The sequence below is a fragment of the Muntiacus reevesi genome, chromosome 11 (assembly GCF_963930625.1).
Source record: "Muntiacus reevesi chromosome 11, mMunRee1.1, whole genome shotgun sequence".
Classification (NCBI taxonomy): domain Eukaryota; kingdom Metazoa; phylum Chordata; class Mammalia; order Artiodactyla; family Cervidae; genus Muntiacus; species Muntiacus reevesi.
Window position 1 is genome coordinate 83051974 of NC_089259.1, and position 20108 is coordinate 83072081.

The 20108-nt window shown below is 61.5% G+C and overlaps 1 protein-coding gene across 4 annotated transcripts; it reads left to right on the forward strand.

The window, feature by feature from the left end:
- Window positions 1-907: 907 nt before the first annotated feature.
- TFDP1 (transcription factor Dp-1) lies at window positions 908-18545 on the forward strand. Of its 4 annotated transcripts, none has more exons than XM_065901867.1 (12): window positions 908-941; window positions 1795-1870; window positions 8683-8749; window positions 9489-9595; window positions 12009-12130; window positions 12981-13146; window positions 13381-13524; window positions 13862-13930; window positions 14184-14335; window positions 14716-14882; window positions 15434-15512; window positions 17391-18545. In XM_065901867.1, exons 2-12 carry the CDS (start codon window positions 1859-1861, stop codon window positions 17536-17538), a joined length of 1233 nt encoding a protein of 410 aa, XP_065757939.1. In that variant the 5' UTR covers window positions 908-941; window positions 1795-1858; the 3' UTR covers window positions 17539-18545. The 4 variants fall into 4 exon arrangements, with proteins under 4 accessions (XP_065757939.1, XP_065757938.1, XP_065757942.1 ...); XM_065901866.1 differs by having other exon boundaries at window positions 938-1061; XM_065901868.1 differs by lacking the exon at window positions 908-941 and adding an exon at window positions 1112-1179.
- The last annotated feature ends 1563 nt before the right edge of the window (window positions 18546-20108 follow it).

Below are 20108 nucleotides of genomic sequence, written 5' to 3' on the forward strand. Positions count from 1 at the left end.
CAGGGCTCAGACTCCACTCGGCCCAGGCCACCTGGCGATGAAGAACAGTCCGGAGGACCCGGAATCTGGGCAGAGGCCGGGCGTGGGCATGGAGACCTCGGGCCGGGCAGGAACAGGTGAGCGCCCGGCAGACAGGGCGCTGCGCATGCCCACGCTGTCTCCTCCGAGCACCCGCACAAGCACACGCCTGACCTCTCCTCCCTGTGCACACACGTATGCAACTGCTCAAACACGCTTGTGGGCACAACTCCAGCCTGCCTTTCTCCTCCGAGAGTACACACACTGCGTGCCACTCGAGCCCACTCCTCCAAGGGCGCACATCTGCACGGCCATGCGCACACACACACACACACACTTGACTCCTGACCTCCGTGTGCACACTCTTGCATCTATACCCTACCCCTGGCTGTGCACACGTGCAGTGTACATCCATCCCTGGCCCCCGTGTGTACACACACTCATCTGCACCCTTCCACTGTTTCCCAAGTGCCTACGAAATGCATACACACCCGCAGCCCATGACCCCCCAGGTGCATGCACATCCACACACACCAGGCCTCTGTCCCCCACGTGCACACAGGCGCACACGTCCCAGTTCCTGTCCCCAGGGTGCACACACATGCACGCGCACCCCCATCCCTGTCCCCCGTGTGCGCACACGTGCACACATCCCTGACTCAGCTCCCCCGCGCGCGCACCGCTCCTCTCCATCCCCAGCCGGCGCGCGCACACACGCGGGCACGCGCCGGAGCTGCTCATCTTCTCAGAGCGCGGGCCGCCTGGCGGGAGGAGGTGGGGGGAGGGGGAGGGGGGAGGAGGAGGAGGAGGAGGAGGAGGAGGAGGGAGCCGAAGGCGCGAAAAGGCGCGCAGGCGCGCTGCGGGAGCCGGGCCGCCGCCCACGTCACCGCGCCGCGCACGTCACGCCGCCCGACGCTCGCAGGGTGAGCCCCGCGCCCGGCGCCTCGGCAGGGCAGGGACCCCGGCCGAGCGCCGCCGGGACCGCCGCCCCCCGCCCGCCGCCCGCGGGTGCGCGCCCGCTGCCCGCGCCGCCAGCCCGCCAGGTGCGGCGGGCCGGGGTCCCAAGGGGCGCGCGCCGGGCGCCCAGACCCGCCGCCCCCGCCCCGCGCCGCGTGCGCCGCCCCGGTCCCCGCGCGCCGGGGCCGCCGCCTGGGCGCCCAGGTGACCCCAGGAGGGGGCGCGGGCCGGGGGCCCGGGCGGGGCCTGCGGGCGGCCTCCGGGCGGAGCAGCGCGCGCGTCCGCGCCCGGCGGGGGTCGGGGTGGGGCGGGGCGGGCCCGGGCGCGCGGGGCCGGGGTCCGAGGTCCGGGGCGCGGGCCCCACCTGCCTGCCGACTGCCGGTTCCGGCGCGCGGGGGGCGCTCGCGAGAGGCGGCCGCGGCCTAGTGACAGGCCGGAGGCCGGGGGCCCCGGAAGCCCACCTGTCAGAGTTACCGGTCGGCCGGTGGTCGCGGGTGGGCCGGGGGCGTCCACGGGTAGCGCGTGCGCGCGGGGCCGCTCCGGGTCGGGGCTCGGGCCGCGGTGCCAGGCTGGTCCACGCCGGGTCTTTGTGCGCCTCAGGGAGGCCGGCGGTCAGCCGGGTGGTGGACGCTTCCCTGCCTGAGATGACTTTAAAGTCCCCGGGTGGGGGGCGTTTCTGGGCCACACCCCCGGGACGGAGTGTGGGCTTGGAGGGGAAGGGACTCCTGCCACTTAGATGGGTGGTGGTGCTGAGGGGACGGCGGTGTTGTCAACTTCTCATTTCAGCCTGGCTCATTCCTCCTCTCTCCTTTTTACCAGGAAAACCATTTTTTGTTTTCTGGAGGGTGACCGTTCCTAGCATCGATTTCACGGATCTGGTAACATGGCAAAAGATGTGAGTATATGTGTCTGCTTTGTGCTGGACGGATGCCGCTCAGCACTGCGTTCCCGGTCACTCCCCACCTTGTTTCAGAATGACCACACGTAAACTGCGGGCGTGTTGGTGTTCAGGCCTTTCAAGCAAAGAAACAAAGTAAAGGTGAGGAGGCGGGGACAGCCGGTGTTGCTGTGCGCGGCCTGGGCGATGCTGGCCTCCGCCTGGGCCGGGCAGGCCTGAGCTGCGGCAAGCTGCGTCTCGAGCCTGGGCACCGCCACGTTCCTTGGTCTCTTGGAGGCTGGTTGACTTGTAAATCAGTCGGGGCCCTGTGGGAGCACACCCTGCCTGCGGAGGCGCTGGGCTGGCGGAGCCTCCCTGAGCACCTGCTTTGTGAGCCTCCTGGGAAGTGAGTTCAGCTTCCAGCCGTGGAAGCGCTCAGCACTGGACTTGGCAACTGTTTTTCTCAGAAAAAAATGAAATTTGGTGATAAACAAAATGTGAACAATTCTGCTTTGTTTACATTTGTCACGAAGCCATAGAATATTGTGAGTAAACTTTTTCGCTTTTTGCAAGAAATAAAGGCTGTTCGGCCTCCACGCAAAACTGCTTTCATGGGCCATGGGGCTCCGTCCCAGCCCCGGCAGCATCAGTTAAATTCTCCGAGGCCCCAGCGCTGTCCGTCAGCGTTTCTTGGAACACGCTATTCTGCGAGCGTCAGGGGAGAGAGGCTGTTTGCTTATTTACTCATCAGTTGCACGGAGTTGGAAATACAGCCCAAGGCACAGCCCGAGGCACAGCGTGTCCGTTTCTGTGGGGTCAGAATAGCACACTTGGAGTCCTCTCGTGGGGGTGAGCTCGGCATCCCGGGTGACCTGTCTGTGGTGAATGTCGTAATCTCTGTGTGCTGTGGGGTGACTTATCACCTGCCTGGCTTGCCTGCCTTGCTGTGTGAACCCCCGAGGGTTCTGACTCCTCCAAGGGGCCTGGGGGGTGTCAGGGCGGATGGCTGTCGCCCTGCCCGACTGCAGAGAAGCGCTGCCCAGCGGCCTTGTCCTCGGTCCCTCCTGGAGACGCAGCCTCACGGAGTGCAGGCGGCCCGGTGGTGGGTGGGGCAGGGAGGTGCCTCTGGAGTAGGCGATACCGGCCTGAGAGTGGGGTACAGGTGAGGTGGCCTCGCCTGCGCTGAGCTGAGCCATCCCGTGTGCTGGAGCCAGGTCTCACCCGGGCTGGTGGTCGGCGGATGGCGGCTTGGCTCCTCTCCTGCTGTCTGTGTCTAAGGCGCGTGTGACGTTTGAGTCTGGGAAGATGACTCTGCAGCCAGCGTTGACTTAGGTCACGGGGCTTCACTGTGGTCTCGGATGTAAGTCGAAGCTCCTCGAGGTTAAGTGGGTGGGCTGGGACGCCAGGGCACAGGGGCAGAGCTCTGGGAGCTCCGTGGGGGCTGTTGGGGCCTGGGGGGCTGGAGCTGATGCTCGGGGGTCCCAGCGGAGGAGGTTGAGGGGCTGGGGAGGGGCGGCGTTGGGCATCCCCGTGGGGTGGGCAGGTCTCCCCGGCTGAGTTACCCCGGGGAGCTGGAGATGCTCCCCGCCCTGTTCCAGGCATCGGGCTCAGAACCCTGCACCTCCAAACCGCGGGCCCTGAGCGCCGTCTGCCTCGGTCGGGCTGTGGCGTCTGCAGGGGTGGTGGCGGGCAGGGTGGGCCCGAGTCGAGGAAGAAGCGTGCTCTTCCCTGAACCCAGAGGGTGGGGTGGGGGCCGTGCTTGCGCTCTGAGCCGCTGCCTGTCCTGGGGCTTCTGTTTCTAGCGCACAGAAAAGTGTAATTTTCTGTTGTTTACAGAGAGGTGCGGATAAGACACTGTCATTCCCGTGTTTAACCGTTTCCGTGATAAGGGACAAAGCCTAATGCCTCGGGGTTTGTTCCCACGTCCCCCTTTGAAGAGTGGGCTCGGCGCCGTCCTTCACTCCCCGCCCCGTCGTTGCCCCCGGGCCCTCGGCCCTGGTTTGTGGGACTCACCTTGGAGCTTGGGGACTTTCGTGTGCACCTGGGGTATTTCCAGGAATCTTGCAGTGAGACCCCCAGGTCAGCGAGGCCTGTGGGTGGGAGACTGTGGCGTGGGGGGCGCTGTCCAGGGCTGCCTGTTCCCTCCCCCATGGGAACCTGTTGCCCTGGTGAGTGGTCATGTGGTTCATTGGTTTTTGATTTACGGAACTGGGTGTCTGCAGGTTTTATTTTGTGCCTCGGGTCTTGTGACAGATCCTGATCAGGGGGTTTTCAATGTGCGGGACGCTCCTGGGGTGGAAATGCAGGCATGGATTTCCATCTGACTGTGGAAACTGTCACTATCAGATACATCTTGTACTGAACGCTGTAGTCGTGTGATGTACGGGGGGACGGCATCTGACTTGTACTGAGCGTGTGCGTGTATGTGTGTGCAGGTGTGTGAGTGTGCTGAGCGTGTCTGCACGTGAGCATGTGTGAGCATGTGTGCGCATTGGTGTGTGACAAGAGTGCGCACGTGTGATGTGTGTGCTGAGTGCATGTATGTGTGCCGAACCTGTGTACAATATGTGTACATGTGCTGTGTGTACACGCGTGCTGGGTGTGTGCGCATGTGTGCTAAGTGTGTGCACGTGTGCATACTGGGTGTGTGCGCATGTGCACACGTGTGTGCCATGTGTGTGCTCAAGCATGTTGGGTATGTGTCCGTGTGTGTGTGTGTGCTGAGCACCTGCGTGCTTGTCTGCTATTTATATGTGCATGTGATTACTGTGTAACGTGTGTATGTGTGTGCTCATATGTGTGCATGTGTGTGTGCTGAGCGTGTGGTGCCCACGTGCCCGTGCCTGACCTCTCCCCCGCTCCAGTCTGTGGCCCCGTGAGCAACTGGGAGCTCTTGGCCTCTGGAAGACTGTGGTTATAAAGGGCCTGCGTAGTGGCTCTGGTTGTTCTGGAACTGGGCGGAGGGCCATCGGGGAGCCCACGACAGCCCCCGACTCTCGGGGAAGGAGGGTGCAGGGCCGCCATCCCCTGGGAGGACCCGTCCTCATCCTCGTCCAGTGTCACGCAGGTCCGCGATGAGCAGGGGCGGTTGCTGTGTGGAGTCAGTCCTGCTTTTGCGCTGATGCTCCAGGACCGTCGCGCACCTCCCTCTCCCTGGGCTGTGGGAGAGCCCGGCTCAGCCCCGAGCTGTCCTGTGGTCGTGGCCGTGGCTGCTCTGTGGTTGCACATGGTGTTCCAGGTTCACGGCACCATTCCTGGATCGACCTGTCAAGGGCAGGAAACCCAAAGAAACTGCGTCGAGCCTGAGCTCCCGAGGTCTGGTTTAGGGAGCTTGTCTGAAAACACACGTCCTACGTGTTGCTTTCCAGTGGCCAGGGCAGCGGGCACCTGCTTGGTCCCCAGGCCTCGCCGGGGCGAGCCGACCGGGCGCTGGGCGGCGGCCCTTTCCTTCCCGCCCGAGGCCCGAGCGAGAGTGCCCAGCCTGCTCCGCTGAGCAGCGAGGCAGCACTGCTGTGCTTGTTCTTACGACGGGTTTTTGTATTTGAGTTAATTTCTCCACACGAGATAAAATTGGAGAAACTGAGACGGTGCGAACAGCAGAAAGTCACGGCTTAGCTACGCATGCGGCCCTGGGGTGCCCGGCGTGTCACGCCTGGTGCTGCCCGTGTCCCGAGCGTCGGGCGCTGCCCGGCCCCGTCCCTGGGCCGAGGGCGTCCCCAGGGCGCTGGGGGGACCCAGCCTGGCACAGTGCGACCCGAGGGGCTGTTCTCTGCACGCGGCCCCCTTGTTAAAGCTGTTCTCTCTGTGGTGGAGTGAGTCTCGCTTTTCTCCAGCATAGACTGAGCGGACGGCTCTTGCTCAGATCCAGGCCTGGCTTCTGTCTCTGTGGTTTTGTGCTGTTTGTTAGGTGGGGCTGGCCTGGGGGCACAGTCCTGGGGTCACTGCCGGCATGAGGGCCAGGCCTCTGGGGGTGGTGCTGCCCCGGCCCAGGTGGAGCGGGGACTCCCCGTGGCTCCTCTCCTCCGTCAGCCGCCCGCCCGCCGCCAGCGTCTGTCGGCACCAAGCGCCTGGCGGGAGCGGGCCGCCATGGTGCCCCGGCCGTGGCCCGTCCAGGCTCTGAGCTGATGCGTGGTGCATGGTTCTAAGGGTCCAGTTCGAAGCTGGTCTTCTTTCTTTCAGCCTCTGTCATTTGAGCTCAGGACTGTCTGTAGGAGTCCTGTTTTCCCAGGATCCAGTTTTAAAGGGGATTCTGGTTTGATGCAGCAAACCCCGTCCATTCGCTGGGCTCGCAAACACAGCACCTCCGACACCTGTGTCCTGGGTCCTGTCTGCCAGGCGTGTGCTGCCCAGGGCGTGGGCTGGGGCTGGGGAGCAGTGCTGGACACACCTTGGGGGGCCTCTGCCTGCAGCCCCGGGGTGGGGGCTGACCGCCTGGCCTCCCTGCCCCAGAGACAGGAGAGCCAGCCCCTCAGGCCGACCTCCTGGGCCTCCCTGCCCCGGAGACGGGAGAGCCAGCCCCTCAGGCCGACCTCCTGGGCCTCCCAGCCCCGGAGACGGGAGAGCCAGCCCCTCAGGCCTGGCCGCCTGGGCCTCCCAGCCCCGGAGACGGGAGAGCCAGCCCCTCAGGCCGACCTCCTGGGCCTCCCAGCCCCGGAGACGGGAGAGCCAGCCCCTCAGGCCTGGCCGCCTGGGCCTCCCTGCCCTGGAGACGGGAGAGCCAGCCCCTCAGGCCTGGCCGCCTGGGCCTCCCAGCCCCGGAGACGGGAGAGCCAGCCCCTCAGGCTGACCTCCTGGGCCTCCCTGCCCTGGAGACAGGTGCGAGCGTGCCGGCCTCTCAGGAGTATCCTGCCACCGACTCGCCACTGGGGCTGGCGACGCGTCCCCTCCTCAGCGGGAAGAGTCCTGTGCTGGTTGACGGTGCCACCCCAGCAGACTTTTCTGTCTCAGACCTCGGGTTTTCCATTGAGCAAAACTTCCACAAGGAGCAAACGTGAGCTACTTAAACAGTTCAGGGAGTGTTCCTTGTGGCTGTAAATGTGACGGGAGTTGTACCTGAGTTGGAAAACCCCAGAAAGTGGGAGAAAGCAGTCATCTGCCGGCCTGTGTCTGAGAGGAATTGCTGGGAGCTTGTGTCGTCCGTCTTGGGGTGGACGCATCACTTGTGAAGGTGTGTTCCCCACGTGTGGGCGCCCCGAGCCGCCCGCCCCGCCCGCTTCATGGCCCTGCGCTGCCGCTGCTCTGGAATCACTCGTTTTTCTACTATCTCATTTTTAGCAGCTGCTTATTTGATCTTTTGGGGAATCATAGGTGGTCAGTTATGAAAAGTGAGCTAAGATGGGAAATAATAAAAAATGAGACCTTCTGCCTAAGCTCATCTTGCAAAACTGAAGCACGTGTGTGTGCCCCGGGCCCCTGGCGTGGAGCACAAGCCCTTTTCTCATGAGCAGGTCCGCCCATGTGCTTTTGTTGCATAAACTGTGTCCCACGATGCCAGCTTTGATTTCTGTAGGGTGGAGAACATTTGAAGACCCTGAATGCGACCTTCTAGATTGTTTGCAGTTTTCCCCAGGCTCTCAAAACCAGATCTAGGCGGCACGAGTGGGTGTTCAGAAGTGAAATCATTGAGTGGTGGCCTGAGGCGCCAGGCTCGTGAGAGTCCTGAATGGTGGGCTAACTCGTCACGTCCCCTCTGCTGTGTCCCCCAAGGCCCGGCTACAGCAGAGGGATCTGGTGGTTTCCGGTTAAATCTCACATTGGCACAAATCCACAATAACCCACTCTGGGTCCTCAGCGGAGTAACTGCACATGGACATGCGTGGGCATCTGCACACGTGTGCACTGTGTCTGAGACACGCTTAGACGACTTCCCCAGGCGGGTGTGCCGGTCACACCTGCTTCCACCCGTTTTAACGCCCTGTTTTCAGCACCAAATTTGATGATAACTTAGAAACCCACAAGCTCGCGCCGCCCATCGGTGAAGTTTTAAGTTGCTTTCAGTTTTAGTTTGCATCATTGGTTTGGAGGCTGGATGTGTCTCTCTGTGAACTGAACGTTCCCCCCCCCCCCAGCTGTGTCCTCCATCAAGCAGTGGCTTCCTCTTGATTTGCACCCCAGGAATTAAGGACGTTCATGTGACGTTTGTCATCCTTCAGCATGAGGAACAAGTGCAGCATCATTTCGGGCTAACCCCCGGAGAGCACGCCTGAGTTCACAGTGGGCGTTTGGCGTTGTGAGCAGGCGGCCTTCAGGTGTCTGCGCGACGCCCAGCCCTGTGCTTGCTGGGCTAGACTTGAGGAGCTGCCAGAGGTCTTCTCTTTCTGTTCTCTCATTTGCTTTTCAGAAAGATCAGGGTTCGAGTGAAAATGTCTTGTGCTAAACCAGTGGCATCTAAATTGGGCCAGAGCTCTGGGGGTGAGGCCCTGCTCGTGCCGCCGGGGGCCCAGGCGGCAAGGTCGGGGTGCAGCAGGGGGCCCGCCCCGTCTCAAGGGCAGGAGGCTGGGGGCACAGCTGGGGGGACGTGGTCTATCCCCACGTCAGGCCCGCCTGCGTGTCCGGCACTCTGATCGAGCCAGGGCCCTGTGGTCAGGCCACAGCGCCCGTCTGCTCTCCCAGTGGCCCCCCCGCAGCCCCCCTTGCCGACCTCAGACGGGATTGGCAAAAGGACGTGCAGTTCGGTGATAAGAGCAGTACTGCGTTGTCCCAAGGGTCGAGCTTAAAGGCAGAAACAGTCATTTTCACGCGGGTGACGTAGTCGATCATGGCGGGTGACCCCGCGCCCCCGGCCGGCAGCTCGGCCCCGACGCCGCCTCACCGTGTTGTTGTCCCCGCAGGCCGGTCTAATTGAAGCCAACGGGGAACTCAAGGTCTTCATAGACCAGAACCTCAGTCCTGGGAAAGGTAAGGGCACCTGTGCATCTGTGTCCCCGACGCCCTGGGGGCCCGGGGCCAACATCTGGCTTGTAAGTCGCGTGCTGTTTGCAGAGAGCCAGGGGAAGTGGAAGCGAGCGAGGATGTGAGCACAGCACGGGGCACGCGCTCTCCTCCCGCCCCGGGCCGCCCTGCGTGCCCTGCCAGGACCCCTGGCACGTGAGGGCAGCGGGGGCTCTGCGTGGACGCGTGCCCACCGTGTGTCCTCGGAGCGGGAAGGTGTCTGTCCCCTTGGCTCTGTGTCCGGGTGTCCTCGTGGCCACTCCTCCTGGGCAGGAGCGTGCTGCTGCAGGTGCAGCAGCCTGTGAATCTGCGCCCATCTGCAGACACGTGGGGAGGCGTCCGGCTGCGCGCAGTCCTAACTGAAGTTCTCTGAGGATCAGAGCTGTGAGCGCCGGATCCTGTGGTCCCCCCAGAACATTTCGTCCGCAGGGCAGGCAGCTCACGGGGTTTGGGCAGGTTGGGGGCAGCCTGGGTGCAGCGGAGCCCTGGGCCCTGCATGTGAGGGCCTGGTGTGCCCTGGGGCTGGCGGTCAGGAGAGGGCGGTGTGGGCACAGCCCCCAGGTTTGGGAGTCAGACTCAGCCGAGGTGCCTGCAGCCCCCCGTGGGTCTGACGTGGTCCAGGGCAGGAGGCCCGCCTGAGCGGCGGTCAGCCTGGTGCCTTGAGCCCTGGCACAGGGCCGCTGCGAGGTCGCCCCTTGCGTTGCAGGCGTGGTGTCCTTGGTTGCCGTCCACCCCTCCGCAGTGAACTCTCTCGGGAAGCAGCTCCTGCCAAAGACCTTTGGACAGTCCAACGTCAACATCGCTCAGCAAGTGGTAAGGCCGGGAGGCTCGCCATCCAAGGCCCGTGGTCTCCAGGGAGTGGGGCCAGTGCCGGGCACCCCCCTGGCTCGAGGCTGCCTGCCCGCGGCTTCCCGGCCACTCCTGCCTCTGCCCTCATGGGGTCTGCTGGGGCGGTGCGTGCACTTGGGTGGAGTGGGCTGAGTGGGTGGGCTGGTACCCTCTGTGGCTGGGGCTTGCTGCCTGCCCAGGACTCGACGCTGGCGTCTGGGCCGACCTCTCGTGGGCTCGGGGCTCTGCGGATGCGGGCCGCGACTCCCCCGGCTTTCCTGCTGACGGGAGGGGTCAGACTCCCAGGGCTTTGCCCAGCGCCCCCCGAGGAGCCCCCACCAGCTCCTGCCTGCGGGCTGGGCAGCCTCTCCCTGAGGTGACCTGTGGCCGTGAGGGGCGGGGCACTCATGGCCCACCCGCGCCCCCGGCCCAGCCCCTGGCGCTCAGCCCCGTCGTGTCGGTGACCACATTGCCTCAGCAGCTTTGCTGCGTCGCTCCAAGCCCGTAGTACGCGGAGGCCTGGGCCTTCCTGGAACATCACAGATACTCAATAAATGTCTTTCTGGTGGAAGCCGTAATTCAATTATTTTATTTTATAGGCACTGTGTGTGTCGTAGCAGAGTCACGGCTGAGCGTAGCGCGGTGAGCGTAGGCCCAGTTCTGTTGTTTCCAGGTTAAATAGCAGGGAGCCGGAGTCACTCGGAGATTTCTGTCGGTGCCCTCCCAACCTTCAGCTCTCAGCGGACGCTCCCCCACGACTTCCCAGAGCCGGCTCAGGGCCGAGCTAGTCAGGTGGTGCCTTCTTCCCAGCGTCCTGGTGCCTCTCCAGCTGCGCAGACAGAGGCTGTGCGCAGAGAGCTGGGGGTTCTCACCAGAGGTCGGTCGGCGGAGACCAGTGGAAATCGGGGCGTGAGGGCAGAATGAGCACCGCAGGGTCCTCTGTGAGGCTGAGGTGCCGCCCGCAGGCATGGGGTGCCCTGCCCACCCCCGTGTTCCGTGGCGTCCAGGACGGCCACCTTCACGGGGTGCCCTGCCCACCCCCACGTCCCGCGGCGTCCAGGACGGCCACCTTCACGGGGTGCCCTGCCCACCCCCACGTCCCGCGGCGTCCAGGACGGCCACCTTCACGGGGTGCCCTGCCCACCCCCACGTCCCGTGGCGTCCAGGACGGCCACCTCATGAGTGGGCAGCTGGTGGGCGCCTGTTCTGCCCACAGAGCAGCCGTGGCTGAGGGGGGTGTTCTCCAGGCGGGTGGGGAGCAGGCGCTGTCGGGGGTGCAGGGACCAAGGTGGGGGGTCGGCATCAGCCTGGCTGTGGGTGGGGCCGCCGTCCGGAGCCTGTTCTGAGCGCTGGAAGGACAGCTCTCGAGGGGATGAGCCGTGACCCAGGGCCCCTTCAGCACTCACTTGCAAGGCCTCAGCTCTGGGGATTTGCGCCTTCCACCCTGGTTCGCTTTCTGGAACACATGTGCCGTTTGATCACTTTCTAGAACACGCACTGTTTGATTTCATCTCTCGAATGAGAGTGAAATACTGATGATGCTTTGATCGCTGGGAACATGGATTAAGAGACTGGAATTCAGCTGAGCTGTTTTCCTTTCCATGGTTTGTGGATCGTTGATATTCATAGGTGACCTGGGCTTAGGGATAATTTGCAAAGTGCCAGGTCAGCTGTGTCAGGGCTGCGGCAGGTAGCCCTTATCCTGCTAAGCAGCGGACTAGTGGGAGCATCCAGCTTAAAATAGCACAGCCGTGGCCCGCTCTCCACCCCCAGTGCTGGGGGCCTGGGGCTCCCATGCCGGTCACCGGGAAGCGCTCCTTCCAAGTGGTTTCCAGGCTCAGGCACGAGTCTCTGGGAAGCTGAGCTCCTACTTGGCTGGATGGGGCAGTGTGTGCACGTCCCCGTGAACATGGGACTGGAGTCCCGAGCACGTGGGGCCATAGGTCAGGGCTTCTGGGCGGGTGTCTGTGCCCGAGCTGTGGGTGCCCGCCTCCGCCCCCGTGGCACTGCCCCCTGCCCCCGCCCTGCATTGGCCGGGGTGCCCAGGGCTCCCTGCACGGGTGGGCGAGCAGTGGGGTGACCGCAGTGAGCCCCGCTAGCCCTGGGTTCCTTTCCTCTCTGTCTCCGGGGCTCATTGCTGCCCCAGTGGAGCAGTCTCATCTCTGTCCGGGTCACGGGGGAAGGGAGTAAAAGTGGAGCATGCGGGTCTTTCGGGGTCATCTTCAGTCGCCGTGTGCAGCAGGTGTGTGATGGCAGCCGGGGCTCCGGGGGTTCTCAGGACCCTCCTCCAGCCTCTGCTTAATGACCTCAGCGGTGGCCGTAGGTAACAGGAAGTGACGAGGCACAGCGTCGTGCGTGGGAGATTCTGACTGTTCTGAATTGTCTCTTTTGACTGTAGGTAATTGGTACGCCTCAGAGACCTGCAGCGCCAAACACTATCGTGGTAGGAAGCCCACACACCCCTAACACTCACTTTGTCTCCCAGAACCAGCCTTCAGACCCCTCACCTTGGTCTGCCGGGTGAGCACTTGCCGAGAACTCCCCCCACCCAGCCTCTGCGTGCGCGTGGGCACTGGTGCGGCGGAGGAGCGGGCAGTGGCCTCGAGAGGCCAGGCCGCGGGCAGCCGCCCTGAGTTCTGGGGGTGGTGGCTCCACTGAGGGGGTGGGCTCTGGCTTCTACGCGCATTGTCTGTGCTGGAGAGTACCATTTGTGGAACCCCAGGAAATGGGCAGGTCTTCCAACCTCTCCCCCTGCTGCTAAACGTTGCCGTGGGCAGCCCCATGCCGCGGTCACACTGTTGCCTCGATCCTTTCCTCCAAAGGCAAAGTAACGTGAAACAGTTATACTCAGAGGTCAGCTGTGCGACTCTCCTTAAAGACAAAAAGCTATTGTTGTAAAGCAACAATCATCAGTCCCTGAAACCCCTCGGTGGGGAACCTGGGCGGCCCTTCTCCTGACGCACCTACTCAGCAGGTCAGGTGCTGGGCCTCCCTCCCGCCTGCCACGGGGCCTCATCTCAGCCAGGCTGCGTTTGCCCCAAATTCTGAAATTTGCAGTAAAACTTCCGTAGCTCTTTACGTCCAATGACGTTTTCTTAAGAAGCACCGTTTAGCATCTGGACACCCGTCCGACTTGTCCCAGGTCCTGCTCTGCTTTTCCCTAGAGTTGGAGAGACACGTGTGGGGCCCGGTCATGTGGAAGTTTGTCCTGGAGGGGGGTCCTTGGACGGGGGACGGAGCCAGGCTCCCACCCCTCTGTTGGGCACGGCCTGTGGGGGCCCCTGGCGGCACGAGCCGGACCCCAGACACGGGTGTGGATGCAGCCCGCGCTGCGAGCTGAGGCCGCGGCCGCTCTGTGCTGTGCCCGCAGGAAGCGCAACCGGAAAGGCGAGAAGAACGGGAAGGGGCTGCGGCACTTCTCCATGAAGGTGTGTGAGAAGGTGCAGCGCAAGGGGACCACGTCCTACAACGAGGTGGCCGACGAGCTGGTGGCCGAGTTCAGCGCAGCCGACAGCCACATCCTGCCCAGTGAGTCGGTGAGTGCGCCAGGCAGGCCACCCCCGCGGGTGCAGAGGCGGCCCCGGAACCCTTAGGAGGGGCGTTTCCTGACCCACCGGTGCCGCCATGCTGTTGCATCCCCGCGGCATCCGCTCGCTCCCGTGGGCCCTGTAGGGGCCGCCCTGGGCAGGGGGGCAGCATGTGGCCTCAGGTATGTCCAGGGTCCCTGCACGTGGTCCTGGGCCGTCTGGAAACCCCCATGTCTCTGCCAGGCCTACGACCAGAAGAACATCCGGAGGCGCGTGTACGACGCGCTGAACGTGCTCATGGCAATGAACATCATCTCCAAGGAGAAGAAGGAGATCAAGTGGATCGGCCTGCCCACGAATTCCGCCCAGGAGTGCCAGAGCCTGGAGGTAGCCAGCCGCCGCCCTGGGGTGCTGGGCGGGCCCTGGGGCGCTGGCACAGCCAGGCTGCTCCCGGTGGTGACCTGGGGTGGGTACACTGCGTCTTGGCCTGTGGGGTTTTAAAGAACGTCGTATCCACGCCCAGAGGAGGGGAAGCCGGGCGGAGGCGGCATGGTCCCGAGACAGAGGAGTCACCTGCGCGCCTGGCAACAGCTGCCTCGTCTGGGCCCCTGTACCCCGTCAGGCTCAGGGCTCATATCTTTGGTGACTGAGTGTTGTCTTGGATTTTAAAAAATGTTTCAGAAATGAACCGTGATGGTTTTGTTTTGGTGTTTGGTCTTTGAAGGTGGAGAGACAGAGAAGACTGGAAAGAATAAAACAGAAACAGTCGCAGCTTCAAGAGCTTATCCTGCAGGTGAGGGCTCCTGCTGGGAGGCTGCGGGGTGGTGCAGGCAGCCGCCCGCGGGCCGTGGTCTGTCCCCCAGGCTTTTGGTTCTGGGCGTGTCTTCTCTGGCTGGTGGCTCCCTGGGCAGCCACTCTGACCTCTCGGGGGGCCAGTCTTCTTGGTGTTGGCTGGGGCCGGGCAGGGCTGTCTCATGTGCCCAGGGAGAGACTAGCTGCTGAGTGGCTGTGAGTATGAGCGTGTGTCAACTGTGCGTCGTTTTTAGCAAATTGCCTTCAAGAACCTGGTGCAGAGGAACCGCCAGGTGGAGCAGCAGGCCAGCCGGCCGCCCCCGCCCAACTCGGTCATCCACCTGCCTTTCATCATCGTCAACACCAGCAAGAAGACGGTGATCGACTGCAGCATCTCCAACGACAAGTAGGCCGCGTGGGCGGGGCCTCCCGGCGAGGTGGGCGGGGCCCCCGGCGAGGTGGGCGGGGCCCCCGGCGAGGTGGGCGGGGCCTCCCGGCGAGGTGGGCGGGGCCTGCCCTGCGCGCTGCCCGTCTGACAGTCGCCAGGCGCAGCTCCCAGGGAGTTCACTGGCGGGTTTCTCCCCCACCGCCTGTGCGGACCCTTGGAAAGGAGGGCGGTGGGGCCGTGAGGACTGCTGTCAGCACGGCAGGCGGCACTGTCCCGGGGGCGTCGCTGCCTCCCATCAGTGGGTTGTGTGTCGGGAAGGTTTGGGGGCTCGGGGCCCAAGCCCGGCATCGCGCTCCGTGCTGGAGACAGTGCTTTTCTGACGGCGACCGTCGCTCCAGGTTTGAGTACCTGTTCAATTTCGACAACACGTTTGAGATCCACGACGACATCGAGGTGCTGAAGCGCATGGGCATGGCCTGCGGTCTGGAGTCCGGGAGCTGCTCCCCCGAGGACCTGAGGGTGGCCAGGAGCTTGGTGCCGAAGGCGCTGGAGCCCTATGTGACCGGTCAGCGGGCTGGGGGGCGCGCGCCCGCTCGGGAAGCAGAAGCAAGGGGGGCGGGGGCTGCGGCAGGTGCCTGTGGGGTCCTCGGCTGAGCCAGGGGTCCCGGTGTGGGTTCCTGCCCCTCTGGTGTGGGTTCCCCCGTGAGCCTGCGTTGGGTCGGCCTGGGGGCTCCCGAACCCTGCAGGACGTCCGTGAAGCGGCTCCTGCCTGCGGACCCCCCGACGCCAGCAGCTGCCCCACTGACTCCAGCTGCCCACCTGTTCTTGGCGAAGTGGTCACGCCGGGCGGAGGGGCGGGGATCACGCTGGGCGGCGCGGGGGACCCCGGGAGGAGGGGCGGGGGCGGGGTCACGCCGGGCGGAGGGGCCGGGGAGCCGTCCCTCCTTGGCCCGCCCGTCTCCTGGAGGCCATCCTTCCTGGCCCTGCAGTGCAGTCATCGGCTGCCCTCTGGCGGGGGCACCGGGGCGGGGCGGCCGGAGCCATCAGGCCCGTTTCAGCCCCAGTCCTGTGTCCCTCTGCTTCCTGACGTCTGCCTCATTTTCTTCCTCTTTCCAGAAATGGCTCAGGGATCCCTCGGCGGTGTCTTTGTCGCGTCGGCGGTGTCGACCTCTAATGGCACGAGGCTGTCTGCCAGGTAACTGCGCCCCTGGGAGCCGCATGCCCACCCGCATGCCCCTACACACTAGCCGCATGCCGGGTCTAGTGTGAGCGGCCTCCGTCCTCCTCGGAGCCGGGCTCCCTGCGCAGCGGACATCCCAGGGTCCCAGGGTCGCCGGAGCTCCTCCTCTGGGCAGAGAAGCTGCTTCTCCTGATGAGTTTTTTCTCCTAATGATCAGTAACGGTACATGGGTTTTATTTTTTATTAAAGTAACTCAGTGCAGTGGCGGCAAAACCAGCTGAACTGCGTGGCTGGTAGCCTGAGTGACAGGCTGTTTCTCCATCTATTTTTTTTCCCTTTTCTTTTCAACACACTTGAAGTCACAATGTACGTGTAGTATTGTTCCTTGCTTTTTCTTGTTTTACCGTTTATTGCGTGCATTCCTCTGCGTGTTGAAAGAACTTTTATCATTTTAGTCAAAGTGTGTTTGAGCCGTGGCCTCACAGGCCCCCGGAGCAGGGCCGGGTCAGGCCTCAGCGTTTCTCCTGATTTTTTAGAGATAAATGTAAGGTGATTTCAGTGAGAGTACGGACAGAACAGTGGTCTTACGTAGTATCATGTTGTGCCTTACACATGTTTATATCAGTCCTGAACATTAAACAATCTCTGGTTTCTCATACACATGAAGTCAGCAGCGTGTAGGTCCAACAAAACCGGATTGGCTAGTAAACCCTGTGTGCATCTGCCTCGGAGGCTCCGCGGCCACGGTGCTGTGTGGCCTCTGCGTGACTCCAGCTCAGCCTCAGTGCGGCCCAGGGGAGGGGCGGGCTCCCCGTGAGGGTCCCAGCGCCCAGCCTCTCTGGGGTGCCTGCACCTGGTTGCGTTTTGACAGAGGTTGGTTTGGTTTTAAATTCTGAATCTGCCACTGTGCATGGCCCAGTGTGTAAAATCTGAACACTGGTTATTATGAGAGGTAGAATTTGGGTATTTTCTAAACTTTCTTTTTAAAGGAATTTTTTCTCTTAATGAACTTTTCTGACTCTTGTCAATGTTTTTAACAAGATGAAAGCCAATACCAATTTCAGAAGAAAAACTGACCCTGGGGCCTGATTACTGAGCCACCCTCTCTGGTCGCACGTTAAGGGGATTCCTGACTGCAGGCAGCCACAGATTCAGCCTCTGTTTTTCGCTCTTTCCGACATGGTTGCCAGATGGGGGTTTCCCAGATGTGGGGTTACTTTGTCAGAGAGCGTGATACGTCCTAGGTTTTGTTGGGCAGCATCAGTGCTGCTGCTGCTAAGTCGCTTCAGTCGTGTCCGACTCTGTGCGACCCCATAGATGGCAGCCCACCAGGCTCCGCCGTCCCTGGGATTCTCCAGGCAAGAACACTGGAGTGGGTTTCCATTTCCTTCTCCAATGCATAAAAGTGAAAAGGGAAAGTGAAGTCGCTCAGTCGTGTCCAACTCCTAGGGACCCCATGGACTGCAGCCTCCCAGGCTCTTCCATCCATGGGATTCTCCAGACAGGAGGACTGGTGGGGGTGCCGTTGCCTCTCTCCAGGGCAGCATCAGTAAGCACCAGTAAAAGGTATTAAGGCACACGTGTGTGGTTTTCTCTTAAAAGGAAAACATGCTGAGTGTTGGAAAACCGTGTGCACACCTGTGAATGCACACGCGCATCCCACGTCCCACTCCTTTCCTCCCCCGGAGGTCATGGCGGGCCTGACGGGGGCTTCGAGGAGGGTCTTGGGGTCTCGGTTGGTGTGCCGGGGCTTCTGTTCCTGCCGCGGCGAGAAGCAGGAGCCCGCACACGCCGCTCGCCCCGTCACGCGGTGAGGGTGATGGTGAGCTCAGCCTGGGAGAGGCGGGTTCCGCGCCGCTGGGTGTGCGGCCGCTGACGCCCCTGTCCCTGCAGCGACCTGGCCAACGGCGCAGACGGGGCGCTGGCCACGAGCTCCAGCGGGTCGCAGTACAGCGGGTCCCGGGTGGAGACGCCCGTGTCGTGCGTCGGCGAGGACGATGAGGATGACGAAGACTTCAACGAGAACGAAGAGGAGGACTGAGCCGGCCACCCACGGCCAGCAGTGCGCGCTGGGGAGAGACCTCCGTCCTGCCGTCCTCCTCCCGGAAGAGCTTGGCGACCCCCGGGCTCGGGGCGCTTCTGACAAGCCACTGGCCGTGCTCCGGGGGGGTCCCGACAAGCCGCCTGTGTTTGACACCGACGCACGACCTCTACTCTTTTGGATTTTGTGTTTTTGTTTGCTGTTTTTTAAGTTTGGAGTTCATTTCGCCCCCTCACAGTTTGCCAAGTTTGCTGGAGAAGTTGTGCGGCCTCCATGCCGCCCGGCGGGCCCAGCGCAGCGCCCCGGGGGAACTGTGGGCCCGGCAGACGCCCGGCTCTGCTTCTTGACGTTTTATTATGACTTTGTCTCCCTTAAATTATATTGACTGCGTGACTCCATCTGGTTTACACTTTGGTTTTGCTCTGTGTTGCAGCAAATGGATTGCAAGTTCCCTTTTTGTTTTTGTTTGTTTTGTTTGGTAAAAGTTTACTGCCATGCTGGTGCAGCTATGGAAACTGAAGCTTGGAAGGGTTTATTGCTTATGGTAAAATTTGCCTGATTTCTTACAGGCAGCGTTTGGAAACTTTTTATTATATAGTTGTTTACATACTTATAAGTCTATCATTTAAAGACATGTACTGAAACAAATGTTGTATTTGTTTCGTAAGCATCTTCCTGTAATCTATTATAAAGTTGAAATTAAATATAGAGAATGTTTTAACAGTTTTTTAACTCAAAATTTGTCAATCATTTTTAATAGTTCTTTTTTTATAAAAAGAAAAAAGAATTTCAGGACAGGCAGTAGTCTCTTTTAAAATTTATTCACCAAGAACCATTAACTGCACAGTTGCTATTAGCTGCCTGTTCTAAAATAATAGTCTTTTTATTGGAACACAAATAAACTTTTCTGTAATATTTTGTGGAATAAAGAGACTTTAATTGTTTGACTTGTTTAACTTGGCACTGTTAGTTTTTATTAATAAAGTGCGCATGGGCATTTTAAACAAGCCGTGTGTCCCTGTGATTCGGGATGCTCTCTGGAGCTCACCACCACCAGGCCCTTTTCTGCAGGGAAGCGGGTGCCGGCCCTGTGGTAGATACAGGACCCGCCGTGCGCGGCCCTGGCCCGCCCTGCGGTAGGTATAGGATCCGCCAGGGCCCCAGGGGCGGGCAGGGAAGGTGGTCCTGTGGACACGGCCGACGTGGTGCCTCCTCTCTGCGGCTGGCGGCGGGGAGAGCGTCTGCTCCCTGTCTTGTTTTTGGAAGAACCATACTCGTCACCTTGGGGTTTCCCAGGAGGCTCAGTGGTAAAGAATCTGCCTTCAGTGCAGCAGACATGGGCGTCAGGAAGATCCCCTGGGGGATGAAATGGCAACCCACTCCAGTGTTCTTGCCTGAAGGATTCCATGGACAGAGGAGCCTGATGGGCTGCAGTCCATGGGGTTGCAGAAAGTCAGACATGGCCTGAATATAATCAATCCTGAATATTCATCGGAAGGGCTGATGCTGAAGCTGAAGCTCCAATACTTTGGCCACCTGATGTGAAGAATGGACTCATCTGAAAAGACCCTGATGCTGGGAAAGATTGAAGGCAGGAGGAGAAGGGGACTACAGAGGATGAGATGGTTGGATGGCATCACCAACTTGATGGACATGAGTTTGAGTAAACTCCGGGGGTTGGTGATGGACAGGGAGGCCTGGCGTGCTGCAGTCCATGGGGTCGCAAAGAGTCGGACACGACTGAGCGACTGAACTGAACTGAACTGAGACACAGCCTAGCATATGTGATTACCACAACCTTTAACATTTGAATCCTTATGAGACATGACCTTTGCAGACACATCTCCAAAAGGTCAAAAGCGCGGGGAAGCTGGGGTGGGAGGACGGGGCTGATGCCCTTGCAGGTGATGTGCCCACGGTGAGATGACCAGGCGAGTCATTCCTCGCCTTCCTCCTTGATCCCAGAGCTGAAACAGATTTTAAGGCTTTGACTTTCAGAAAAAGAGTAAGATGGTAAGATTGGCAAGGTCAAACCTTTATTCAGGTTGTCTGAAGATTCGAGCGAACGTTCAGTACAAGGTTGTGGACTTGAGCAGTCCTGTCTCCCAGAGACCGTGGCAGCTTATCTTGTCATCCCGACTGTGGTGGACTTGTGTGCTGAGGGATGCGGCAAAGGGCAGGGCAGCGTCCAGGCCACAAACGGGCGAGCTGATCCACGTGTGGGTGAGGGTGGGCAGATGTGGGTGAGGTGGGCCACGTGTGTGTGACAGCAGGTCACATGGGTGAGAGAAGGTCAAGAGTGGGCAAGGGTGGGTCATGTGTGGGCGAGGATGGGCCACCTGTGGGCAAGGAAAGGCCAGTCACGAGAGGGTGAAGACAGGCCACGTGTGGGCGAGGGTGATTCACGTGTGGGAGAGGGACAGCCACGTGTGGGTGAGGGCAGGTCGTGTGTGGGTGAAGACAGGCCACGTGTGGGCGAGGGTGATTCACGTGTGGGTGAGGGACAGTCACGTGTGGGTGAGGCAGGCCACGTGTGGGTGAGGGCAGATCACATGTGGGTGAGGGCAGGT

Excerpts from the sequence above, each read along its gene's own strand:
- TFDP1 (XM_065901867.1), top strand. Across the intron at positions 8,750-9,488 it reads GAACCTCAGTCCTGGGAAAG|GCGTGGTGTCCTTGGTTGCC; the intron begins GTAAGGGCACCT and ends CTTGCGTTGCAG. Across the intron at positions 13,931-14,183 it reads TTCAAGAGCTTATCCTGCAG|CAAATTGCCTTCAAGAACCT; the intron begins GTGAGGGCTCCT and ends CGTCGTTTTTAG.